The 13,421-nt window shown below is 40.0% G+C and overlaps 1 protein-coding gene across 1 annotated transcript in view; it reads right to left on the bottom strand.

Annotated features, from left to right (window-relative positions):
* LOC137198518 (gamma-aminobutyric acid type B receptor subunit 1-like) overlaps nt 1–13,421 on the bottom strand; it is a 127,803-nt gene that overhangs the window by 57,323 nt on the left and 57,059 nt on the right. Inside the window, exons 7-8 of the mRNA XM_067612403.1 lie at nt 11,212–11,457; nt 10,992–11,055 (exon numbers count right to left, since the gene is read on the bottom strand). Of these exons, the coding sequence (XP_067468504.1) occupies nt 10,992–11,055; nt 11,212–11,457 (310 nt within the window). The remainder of the gene's footprint in view (nt 1–10,991; nt 11,056–11,211; nt 11,458–13,421) is intronic.

Genomic DNA, 13,421 nt, shown 5'->3' with positions numbered 1-13,421 from the left:
CCTCTGGCACCACCCTGAGTTTGTCATTTTAGTTTTTTAGTGAAATGTCTCCACAGCGATTTGATAGATTGCCATATATCCCGCAGCAAGATTATGAGGAGGCCTGAGCACCAGCACTAACTCCAGGTTGACGACTCCTGTTCAAGACAAGCTTGGCAAATAAGCACAAAAAAGTTATGTTGTTAAAATTTAAGTTACTGTTATTCTAGTTTTATCTATGTCACATAAATGCTGTGTGTTGTGCTGGCATTATGCACAGATTTTACGATGTTATTAGAGTCACTGGTCGTTGTAGCTAGCCTGAAATGTGTTCAAGTTAACACATAAATAATAGCAGTTATTCATTAAGTAACATACTGTTAATATTATGTTACTTGCACTAAATGTCATGAACTAAATGTTAAGGTTAAGATAACTCAGGCAAGCTAGAACTAACAATTTGACTTCAGCTAATGCCATAAAATCTGTGCACAATGCCAATACAACATCATTTACATGACATGATAACAATAAAACTAGAATAACAGTAACTTTATTAGGAATCATTTTAACAATATAACTTTAAACGCTTGGCTCATTTGCCAATCTCACCAAGAACTGAACCTGGAGTTATGCTGCATTCATGACATTTCAGAGTTACCATAATTATCAGTTTCCCACTAAGTGTTCATGTCAACCTCGTGATTATGACTGGGAAACTAAGAAAACATGGATGCCTCACATCAGTTTAAGTCCATCATTCAATATACAATGATATATCCAAATTTATGGATATAATGTAATTTTGGCACTGCAGTGTATTTTAAACCCTCATACAACCTTCCTGAGTCGTCAGGTGATATGAACGATTACAAGTCCATAAAAGGGAATTTTTCCCATCCAACATAGCAGAAACATGGCATTAGCACTGGTGCTAGGTCCTCCAAGCAATCCTGAAATGGGACTGCCTGAAGATGAATGTTGGCTCCTCCATCTACAGGAAATGTTTTGCAACCTCTATTAGAAAATCTGCAATATACATGCAGTCAATTTTGCTCAAGACTGCTCTCTGTTCCTCTTCCATTTTCAACTCTGTTTCTGACTGATCAGACCAGAACGGTGAGACATGACATTTGTCTGAATCTCTGCCAAGTGAATGGGCAACCAGTCATAATCATAGAGTTTGATTTACCCTGCTTGAAGTGGAAATAGAGTTCGAGTGGAGTTTTAATATAATTTCTTTGATATTTTCCATTCATGTTTATTTAATTTATTATTTCCTATTTAATCATTTATTTATTTATTATTATTTTTCTTATTTAATTTTCTATCTTTTTAATATAATTGTGACCCATCTTCTGTAGTCTCTGATGCAAAAAGGTCCTTGGCTTTCTTGCCAAATTGGATAATGGCTTGAACTACAAAAACAATAGAGCCTGCTCAAACTGCATGATACCACCTGAGGGGAGTTCCATCAATGCAGCTAAAGAAAGCTGCACTTACTTGAAGAAGCCTGGCTAGAATTAACTTCAACTTTCACTTGAGGCTCAAGCCATTCCACTGACGCAGCTTAGCTGTGTCTAGTCAACACTAAGTCTAGCCAGACTGGAATAAGCTTGCAGTGTGCGTGTGCATAAGCAGCCTAGAACAGTCGATTGTTGAAAAGACAATATTATGTCACGAAAAGCGACCCTGCTGCTGAAACTATATGAAGAATATAAAGGAGTTTTCACCAAAAAGGGCATTACTGCTGCAGGTGAGGGAGATGGCATGGCACAAAATTGGGTGGGTAGAGATGGCCTAAAGATTAGAGGAGCAAACTTATTACTAGAAGGTTGATGGTTCGATTCCCCCCATCCAGCTTGATGAGTCTGGGTGGGAAAAGTGAAGAGCAGCGATTGTCCCTTTTCATGGTTTTAGTAAAGTAAGTAAAGTAATGAAATGGACAGCTTTGCCATTTACTGAATTTTACTGACTATTTCAAAATACTGCACGGCTGTTTCAAACGCAGTGTGCGCACATTTTCGAAGCACCGGGGGCTCTGACTTTTGCCAATGACAAGTTCTTTCTTTTCCCCAGTGGCAGAACAGGTGAGGAGAGCAGTGATCCTTTCCTTAGATTTCTTTCCCCACTTTTATTGTCATAAGCTATGAGGAGACTACGTTTGTCATTGAGAGAAAATGACTTTCTGTCTCCATCATGATTTCAATGTGCACGCAGCACCGGACTCAGGTGGGCAATAATGGTGCCGCAGCTGCTTATCATGGGAGTAAAGTGCAAAAAATAGATGTACTGTAGTTTAAAATGTTTTGACATGTATGAAGAGACCCAAAATGAACACTGTAAGTGGACTACTTGATTAGCCTACTATAGATGAATTATTCAAACAGCAGAATGTTGTATAGGACTGATTCTGTCTTGAGCTTTTTAATCCATAATAGCAGTTGATCACTATAACTGTGATCACTATAAGCAGTTTCCACCATATACATCTATACATAGCAGAGGGTCATGGTTTGGACTTCAAAACAACGTTGGCACCCTTTTATTTTTAAATTATAAATGTTAAGCTTTTAAATAAAAGGGCTCACTCCAACACAGAAGTGACCATGAATAAAATGGAAATTAAGTAAAGTATTTTTGTCCCTCACAGTTCTTTCATTTTATCTTTCTGAACACGGACAAGTGATGCGAGTGTGAAAAGACATTTGACAGAACCGTCTTTTGGGAGTCTGTTTCCATCCGTCAGACATTCTTTGACACACGCTTGACAGTTAGCCTGCCACGGAGCAGGCTAATTCTGCTGAAAAAGTTACCATGGTTACTGAGCAGCGAATCATCTAAGCTGCAGTGATGGAACGGAACTCTCATTTAAATTAGCGAGCCTTATCAAAATAATCCAAGCTTTTCCTTTAGCCAGCTTGATGGAACACCCCTCTGGGTTCTGACATTTTGACTTGGCAGGGCAGGAAATACACAGCTGTAACTGATAACAGTAATGATGTTTGTGTCAGAGGTCTCAGTCAGCCATGGCAGTGAACAAGTACAGACACCAGGGCTCTGGAACTGAGCACCTTGAGGTCCAGCCATCATTAGTGGTGTTAGTTACACCTGTGTTTCACAAGTGCTTTTACTATTGGTTAGTTGGGACACCTGCACACAGGGGGTGGGATGTGGGGAAATAGTGTGACCTTCCTGATTGAGTTCCTCCCCTGCAAGTGAAAAGAAGTGGCAGGGGACAAAAACATGTATTAGAAGGATGGAAGGATTTCTGTGTACAGCCTTCCCAGGACGGAGCTAGCAGAATGCTAGACTAATAATGCAGAGCAGAGGGCTATTCCAAATGAGGAGAAATATGATCATGCATTCATATCGACAAGTACTGACATGCCATTCTTGGATTTGATTATTACTCGGTCTGCATGTGCTACAGGCCAGGTGTGGTTCATTAACTATCAGGTAGATTAAAACTCTGTAGAACACACCTGGTTTTAATTGTTTCAGAGACCTTTCCAACCTGAAAAAAAAAAATCAGAGGAAACTCTGAATAGCCGTCATCTTTGGCATAGTATGGCATACTGTAGCTCTTCTCAAAATACACGGGGCATGGATGTGGCGTGACATGTCTGTTGCAGCATGGCTGCAGCAGAGCACACCCTTTATAATCACTTGAAGCTGCTACACTGACCATGGAAGCTGCGCACACCTGCACAGACGTTGCGCGGCTTATGTCTATTTTTGCACAGCTGGTCTATTTTTTTTTTATCTACACGCGGCTACATGGCCCTCCAACAGGTAAAAACTACATAGAACTGTGTATAAAATGAGTACAATCTGTTTAAAAATGATTAAAAGAAATACCTCATTGTACCAGAGGCCAATACCAATAATTCAGTACCAATAAACATAGCCTACTCTTCCAAACCCTGCATAACCAACTGCATTATCACTTGGCAAAATTCTTGCAGTGATGGAGATGGAGTTGGTGTAGCAGGTAGAATACCCCTCTCTGCCCCCCTATGTGATGCGCTGGGTCCGTGCCTAATGTATTACAGCTGTAAGACAACCATTTTCAAGCTAACAATGGGCCTCATGCAAGATCCACTAAACCAGGATTCATTCTTAAATAGCATGTGTGAATGATTTAAAATTATTTGTGGCCCAACTGATCACTGCATCATTAATGTCTTAATGTCTATACCTGCGCTCTTCCTAATTTGATAAGTCAAAATGCCTGCCGTGCAAAGGTTCTATTTTCTAATACTTTTTTCTCTGAGGTAAAAATGAAAATGAGTGGTTGAAACTTGTTATCAAAGTCATGAATTTAAATATGGTACAAAAATGAAATTAAAAAAAACTAAAACAAACTTAATATTCTGTTGAGCATATCATCATCATCATGGTTGCCAGTTCACAGAGAGATTTTTTAAGATGTGATGTTGTTTATGTCAGTAGTAGTTGTAAACAGCTGCCTCATAGTGTTTCTGAAAATTATTAATTATTAATTAGAACTCAATAAAATGCACCTACTGATAAACAGGTGACATTCATTAGGCTGAAATTAGCAATTTATGACAAGTTTATACAGTGAAGAGAATTTGGTGAATCTGATGTAGAACACTGAAAAAAATTAGAGAGATTTATTATAAGAATACAAATATGTTCTTGCATTCAATCAAATGTGCCCATGTAATGTTACAGGATTGCTAGTTCTGGAGAACACACAGTGCCTCTATTTCCATAACAGATACTCTTATGCCTTGATTCCAGGGACTGGGAAGCCAGGAACCAGGGCAATTATGGCAGCAGTGGTGTCATATTTAATCTTGTGATTGAACCGCTTGTCATCCATGGTAAATGGACTGTAAATGGACTGTACTTGTATAGCGCCTTTTTAGTCTTCCGATCACTCAAAGTGCTTTTACAATTCGAGTCACATTCACCCATTCACACACATTCATACGTTGAATGGGTACAGGGGCTACCATGCAAGGTCCCAACCTGCCCATCGGAGGAAATGTAATCATTCACACACAGATGGCACAGCCATCAGGAGCAATTTGGGGTTAAATATCTTGCCCAAGGACACATCGACACGCGGACTGGAGAAGCTGGGAATCGAACCGTTGATCTTCTGATTAGTGGATGACCCTCTCTACCTTCTGCGCTCCTCTGACCAGTGGACTTCTGGCCTGGTGCCACCGGTTATAATTTAACGTTGATGTAGTGATGATATATATATATATATATACACACATATATATACATGCATCTTAACCAGTAGGCTACTGGGGTGCACCTAAGATGATACTCTTAAGACTGATGTCCTGCACCAACATCCTGGTTTAGCAGGAACTGCATCACATTGAGGAAGTTGTGGCTTAGTTCCTAATGCTGCATTCATGTCACATCAGAGTTACCATAATTATAAGCTGGACCTAATCAATATATGTGAAAGACAGTTACAGTTACATGGTGTTGATTAGTGATGGGTGTTTCAGTGTTGTAGTACTCGAGTCCAGGACTTGGACTCGAGTCTGACTCCAGTCCTGATTTTCAGGACTCGTGACTCGACTCAGACTTGTGCATTGATTACTCGGACTCGGACTCAGACTCAAGCATTGACTGCATTCGGACTCGGAAGTTGAAGACGAGGACTCTTGTTAACTAATAAAGAAGTAATACATGATTTTTTGCCGGTCAAATTTTCACATAGCCACATTATGGTTCACGTCATGCACACAGCAGCAGCTGCTGCACAGACAATGTAGTCACACACACACAACATGCAGTCAAGCACACAACTCACAGAAAGCCACAGCAACAGCCACACACACACATACACACCATGCAGTCGCGCACATAGCACAAAGACACAACAGCCACACACACACATCGTCATTGGTATGGAAGTTAATTAGCATGAGTGAGGAAGACACGAAGCTTGCAATTTGGAATACCTTTAAGTCCAAAAAAAAAAAAAAAAAAAAATCTTATTTAATTCTTATAAAGACAATCTGAATCGCCAAAAATCCAATAAAATTTCAACCGGTGCATCATTAATAATAATATGAAATCACAGCTGTGTCATTTTTGTTTAATGTAGACCTTTTTTTTGTATGTCTGCTCTTTGACCATGCCAGAGTGGAGCACTGGAGCCCATCATGGCTCTTGACTCAGACTCAACCTTAATGACTCGGACTCGGACTTGGACTCAGGTAATGGGGACTCGATTCGGACTCGACTCGGACTCTTCTTTGGTGACTTGGACTTGGACTTGAACACTGGGGACTCAAGACTTAACTCGGACTCAAGACTTAGTGACTCGAGTACAACACTGGTGTGTTTACAGGATGTCTTCCCGGTACATTAATATTTTCTATGCTTATTGAATTTGCTGTCATCACCATTTACATGACATGCCACATTGTGAGTTAGACATGTGAACTTGTAGAATGTGTGCACAACCAGAGAGCCCTCACACACTTGGCCAGTGTCCCACTGTCACAGAGCCATAGGTGATTTACAGTAGCAGGAGCACATGTCAAAGTCTGTGAGTCTGTAAGGGCAGACATTATGGCTAGACCAACGATACAATTTCACGAGACTTTTAAGATAGATATACACTTCTCCGTCAAAGTGTTGCAGTACTTTATGCTTATAGATAGAAATCTCCCAAGCTGTTCCTAAGGATTGGTATCAGGGCTGATCTGGGCATATTTTAAAGGATCAGAATTGAGTAAAAATAACCCCAATCAAAATCCGGACTCTTTTCACTGCACTTCAACTAATATAGTGCTAGTGTTGCAGCATTGCTTTATGACAGCTGTGCTCTACAGTGCAAGTATTTCACTGCATATAGGAGTAAAAATTAGAGTGTGTGATTGTGGTAGTGATTAACACCTAGACTAGCAAAATAGACAGATTCACTAAACTCAGGCACTATCTTATCTGTTATCTCTACATTCTCTTCCTTATTATCAAAGGGCAGTGAACAAATCATTCAGGTATTAGTCTCTCATTTTTATCAGATCATATCAGCTGTCACTAATTAATGTTAATCCCTCAAGTATAATGGGCCAAAACTAAATATGGCTGTTGTTGGGTTTGTGTGCTCTCTGTAGCCGTACTCCACCAAAGATCGCTTGTGAGGGAAGATACTTAACTCTGTAACACCACTGTTCAGTTACAAGTGTTTCAGTAGTTCCAACAACTCCAACAGAGTCTTTCTCGCTTCATGTCAGTTTCAGAAGTCACTGTCTCCCAGTTGAACTTTCATTCATATCATTTATCAATAAGTGAAGCTGATCAATTTAATATTTTTGGATCACAACTTTCAGTATTTGGATCAAGCAGCTTGTGTAAAGTAAGATGTACCAAATTTAGTAGTCTACAGCGGTTATTTCAATATGTCAGGTACACATTTACTCAACATTTAGGTAAAGTTAGGTAAAAAATGAAAGTGTCTGACTGTTTGTCAAAGACAAAATTGTTCAGTGTTACTGTATAGAATAAGATTAGCCTTTCATCCTCGATCATGCTGCCTTTACTATGAACAAATATGACCACACAATATTGTTATCTCCACATAGCCCCTGGAGCCCTGAGATGTATTTATGTTTCCCAGGAGTTGCATATTGTCTACAGCAAGAGCCTCTATGCAGCTACAGAGCCTGTCTCCATGCATGCATACTGCAACACATATCAGACAAGCTTCCTTGTCCCTTTCAAAGCCTTACAACAAGTACTCACATCTACAAACAGTGGACTTCCAGACTGCAGCAGAGCCAACTCACACTTATGTTGAGAAGCTGACACGAAGGTTGGATTAGCGTTTCATTTCCATGTCTATCTTTCCACTTAGCATAGACTTAACCAAAAAACTTCTCAGGGCCAGCACGGTTCCAATTACCATCAAACGAAGTGCAGCTCATCACTGACCCTCCTCTTTTGGGATGATGGAAGCCAACAAAGAAAATTGGCAAAACAAGCTTAATTTTTAATCAGTCCCAAGAACACAGACAGCCTCCATTGGTAAAAGATCTCAACGCTGTCAGAGAAAAACAAAGCACAGACAGACTGAATTGGAGAACACAGGCTCAGTGATCAAAACACAGCCCGCCAACCAGAGCCTTACATCACTACAGATAATACACTACCATTGCCATATGATCAGCCAGTTCTATCCTATTTAATAAAAAACAGCAACTGTGATGCAACTGTTCAACATGAAAACTAGAAGGCATGTGTGTTAGAATAATCATTACATTTTTGTAGAGGACACTTTTGCAGGGTGAGTTAACAAAAAATCCACTTAGGTTAGTAAATGTACAGTACTGTCTACAGTACGCACTGCAACGGTACTTAAACTAACAAAAAATCAAGTAATGCTGCCATGTAGACAAAAACAACAACAAAAAAAACTATTATGTTGTCTTGTACTCCATGTCCCTAAGTTTAACAAGTTAAAGCCCTATCTCCTTAAAATTATATTTATTATATATATATTTATCATTGTATTATATTTTTCATTGCAACAGTAAATTTGTTTTGTGGGGAAACATAATGCTACCCGAATTACATTTTCTGTCAGCTTAATGAGAAAAGGTATCTGGCAAGTCAGAAAAAAAGTGATACTGAAGGTATCAGTAAAATGTTCAGTGACAACGTAGTAGATTTTTTAGGGCTCTGGCAGCACTCAATTAAGGTTAGGGAAAGATCATGGTTTTGATTTAATACAGAAAAAAGTCTGCAGTGACTTGACACAAGCACGGGACACAACATGTTTATTAACATTTAAGCGAAACCGGGATCTTTTACCAACCTTAACCAGTGCTCTTGCCTAAACCTAACCACACACAGGACTTAGGGTGTGAACCTTGATCTCTGTTGTCAGTGCCCTGTGTTTTGTATGCCTGTCATCCAACCTGACCACCTGTGATGGTGCAGGCCAGTGCCCTCTAGACAGTAATGACCACAGATGACTAGATGTGCTGGCCCTTGGCTAGCGGGTTGACCCTTTGGCTGAGTGGTTAGCTCATTCGTCTGTGGTCTGGGAGACCAGGATTTGAGACCTGGTGTGGGAACCCTCCTTCGCTACATTTAATGCCAGAAGTGTGATGGTTAGACTGCGAGGCCATTGGAAATGTGTGCACCCAGAGATATAAGGGAGCTGGTAGTCTGAAGCGCAGGGGTGCGCTTCCTGAAGGAGGGGGTAATGTCACAAGAGTAACGACCAGGGATAACTAGATGTGCTGGCCCTTGGCTAGCGGGTTGACCCTTTGGCTGAGTGGTTAGCTCATTCGTCTGTGGTCTGGGAGACCAGGATTTGAGACCTGGTGTGGGAACCCTCCTTCGCTACATTTAATGCCAGAAGTGTGATGGTTAGACTGCGAGGCCATTGGAAATGTGTGCACCCAGAGATATAAGGGAGCTGGTAGTCTGAAGCGCAGGGGTGCGCTTCCTGAAGGAGGGGGTAATGTCACAAGAGTAACGACCAGGGATAACTAGATGTGCTGGCCCTTGGCTAGCAGGTTGACCCTTTGGCTGAGTGGTTAGAGTGGTCTCATAATTCCTAGGCGACAGGTTTGCAAGGTTATGTCAAAGTCACATTTGCTGAGTCTTTGCAGTTGCAGCTGAAGCTATCAGTTTAATTAAGTCTGGCTGTAAACCGCTATCTGGAACATCAGTGAAGGTGGAAAGTCAGGGAGACTGAAGTCATGCCATGTTAAATGAGATAGTAGTGCTTCCATTTTGCACTAAAGGCCCAAACATATTAAAAGTGATAATTGACGCATGTCATTTGATGCACATCAATTGATGCTCTTATGGTGCACTGCAAGCATAAGATTTGAAATGAAATGAAACTAATAGCGTCTGTGTCCACAGTAAATCATCTGTTTGATGGTTATTTATTTGTGCTTTAAAATGTGACTGCCGTGAAATAATAAGAATATAACGTTTTATTTCTCTCATTCAGAGGTTTTGTTCTAACTACCGCTCACTTTCCTTGCTCGACCACTGCCGCGCTGTCTCTCTCTCTCGCTTGCCCGTGCTCAGCTGGCTTGCACTATCTCTCTCTCTTTTTCGGCTGCAGAGAAAACAGCTTTGTATGCTGGGTCCTCATTTGACGCTCCAAAATTGAATCAAGGTTAGAGTTGGGGCATCAAGACATTCTGACGCGCCTCATAATGCTTCTAGTGCGTGTTCATCCATTAAAAACAATAGGTGTACTTCAAAATGCGAGCGTCAGGCGCTTTCGGTGCATTTGGGCCTTAAAGTGCACTAAAAGTGCCTAAAGTCACGGGGTGCTGAGAGTGCGACTAGGCCGGACTGCTACTGCAAACAAGCTCACTAAATCCAACTTCTTATTCTGGATGTTAAGTTGTTCTTCAATACTTTTAAAACCAATAATGTTGGCAAATCTTGAATTTCTGAGTGAAGGTGCATTTCTCTGAAGAAAAATAATTGTCCTATTATTGGTTTTTTTTTTTCAAAGATCCTTAAAATTTCTTCTCTGTGAATCACTTCACATGATGTTTCTTTAATCAACCCCAGGGAATGGCATTGAGGATAGACTACTGAATTGATAGACTGTGCGCTGTATTTCATAGAAGCCAATTTGAGAGGGGCATGACAGTGGCTTTTTTTAAATTCTCCAAATTTTAATAAAATATTCAAAGAGCTATTAACTTTTTATGCAGAAATTAATTTTTTCTATAATTGTTGTGTCACATGCAAAATAGAACAGTCCTGCTTTTCCAAAGACACTGGCCACATCAATATAAAAACATAAAACATGTTTTGAACAGTCTAAGTTTAGGTTTGAACCATAAAAAAACTTAAAGTTAAAAAGTGGTAAATGCTTCAAACCATGCCAACAATATATATGAATATATTTATTCATATATATACAGTGTGATGGAAAGGACATGGTAGCGGGATGTTGTATTTAATAAGCTGATTATTGAAATGAATTCCATTTTAAAGCAGGGACGTGTGCTGTGGCATACCTTGAAGCTGTTCAATGAGAGTCCAGGCCATTCGAGACCCTTGGGCATCAAATACAACGTGACCCTGGAAGAAAAAGGCAGAATTTTAATGTTTTAACATCCCCCTCCATCCTTTACACAGTTTACCTCTCTCTCTTTCTAATCTCTCTATATAGCACTTTCTTGCTCACTTTCTGCACCCCACCACATCTCTCCTTTTCCTTGGGGGTTTTGTACTCACTGAAACTCCTTCAAAGGAGCTGGTGTTGAGGGCTCGGTAGATCTCAGCTGTGATACCTCGGTTGTTGTAGTTGAAATCTTCTAGCTGATGACCTTTGGACTTTAGAGGCCCCACAGTCTTGTTGAGGGCCAGAGCAAGAGCCCACACAGCGTCGTAAGCAAGTGGGGCCTCCTGGAAACCACCAGTCTCTTCTGGATTTTTACCCCCAAGCTTAGACATCAACTGGGCTAGAAACTCCTGGGAAGTCTGGAGAAGAAAATGATGAGAGATAGTGCTTGGTTACACATGGATGATGCTATGGTGACATTATATTTAGGGCTTGAGCACCCAGCGCTGCAAAGGCCCTATTGTAATTGAAGGAATTATTAGGGCCCAAGCACAAAAGTGCCAGGGGACCAATGGTGCCTGGTACTGAAAGTGCAAGGAACCTATTGTTTTTAAAGGATAATTATTATTATTATTATTATTATTATTAGGGCTCAAGCATGAAAGTGCCAGGGGCCCAATGGTCCCTGGCACTGAAAGTTCCAGGAACCTATTGTTTTCGTAAAGATTATTAGGGCCCAAGCACTTGCGAAAATTGCAAAGTTGCGATTGGGCTTGGGAGCCAGCGGGCTCCATAGTGCCCCCATACACAAAGCCATTTTGGAACAAAGTTTCTTTGATGCGCATGAAATTTGGTGATTTCATTGCGCTCATCATTCTCAACATAATACAATTTTTTTTCATATTTTTTTATATAACAGGAAATCAGCCATTTTGGATTTCATGCATCAATTTTCATTTTACAAACATTATTGAGGCCTTTGGGATGCAGGAAAATGCGCAAAGTTTTGCACTTATATTCAAACTAGTAAATATGCATCCAATGGTCCCTCTCACTGAAAGTGCAAGGAACCTATTGTTTTTGTTAAGATTATTAGGGCCCGAGCCCAAGCATAATAATAATAATAATAATAATAATAATAATAATTATTATTATTATTATTATTTTTATTATTATTTAGGGCCCGAGCACTGAATGGTGCTAAGACCCTCTTGTAATTGAAGGAATTATTATTATTATTAGGGCCTGAGCACCGAATGGTACAAAGGCCCTCTTGTAACTGAAGGAATTATTAGGGCCTAAGCACCCAGCGCTGCAAAGGCCCTATTGTATCTGAAGGAATTATTATTATTATTATTATTATTATTATTATTATTATTATTATTATTATTATTATTATTATTATTATTAATATCATTATTATTCTTTTTTTTCCCTTTCAAAACAAACGTGTTTTTGAGGGGCTAAATGTGCTCGAAAACTTATCAAACTTTGCACATTCATCAGAAGTGTTGAAAAATGTGATATTTTATGGGTCTTGGCCATGGGTGTGGCAAAATGGCTCAATAGGGTGTGGCAAAATGGCCCCCTATAAAATTTCTAATTAAAAGCCCCCACCTTTAAATTTCACACAGATGAATGAAATTTGGTAGGCATAGGCACAAAAAAGCCTCTTGGATCCATGCCCGAAGTCGAACAGGAGGTCAGCCATTTTGAATTTAATGTGCTATTTTGGAGTTTTTGCCATTTCCAGGGGTTGTAATTTAATGAACTCCTCCTAGAGCTTTAACCCCACTGACTTCAAATTTATTCAGTGTCATCTAAAGACCTTTCTGATGAAAAGTTATCCCCAAAATTCTCATGCTTCATAAGGGTCCCATCCTGAACATATCTATGTGTCAATATTGAATCATAGTCATAGCGCCACCTAGTGGCAACAGGAAGTTACGGGTGCTGTACTTTTACAACGTCTACCTAGCAGGTTGAACACATCTCCTTCAAATTTGGTCAGAAAAGCGTTAAGACCTTGATGATGTTATATGGTGAAGATTGTGAGTTTTCGTTGAACGCTGTTGCCATGGCGACGCAATGAGTTTCACCATTGCAAAACAAATTGTTTCAATTCAACTCCACATGGTCAGATCTTTCCTAAATTTCACATGTTTGATAAGAGTCCTGGTCTGAAGACATGTACAGGACAATATTGAATAATAGTAATAGCCCCACCTACTAGCAACAGGAAGTATTAGGCCCCATACTTGTACTAAATACTCCTAGCAGGTTAACCAGATCCAGGTAAAATTTGTTTAGCTAAGTTGTAAGATGTTGATGATGCCAAATGGTGAAGCTTTTTGAGGTTTCATCAAAAGCTGTTGCCATGGTG

This window comes from Thunnus thynnus, chromosome 15 (assembly GCF_963924715.1).
Source record: "Thunnus thynnus chromosome 15, fThuThy2.1, whole genome shotgun sequence".
Taxonomy (NCBI): Eukaryota; Metazoa; Chordata; class Actinopteri; order Scombriformes; family Scombridae; genus Thunnus; species Thunnus thynnus.
This window is presented reverse-complemented; position numbering and strand designations above follow the sequence as displayed.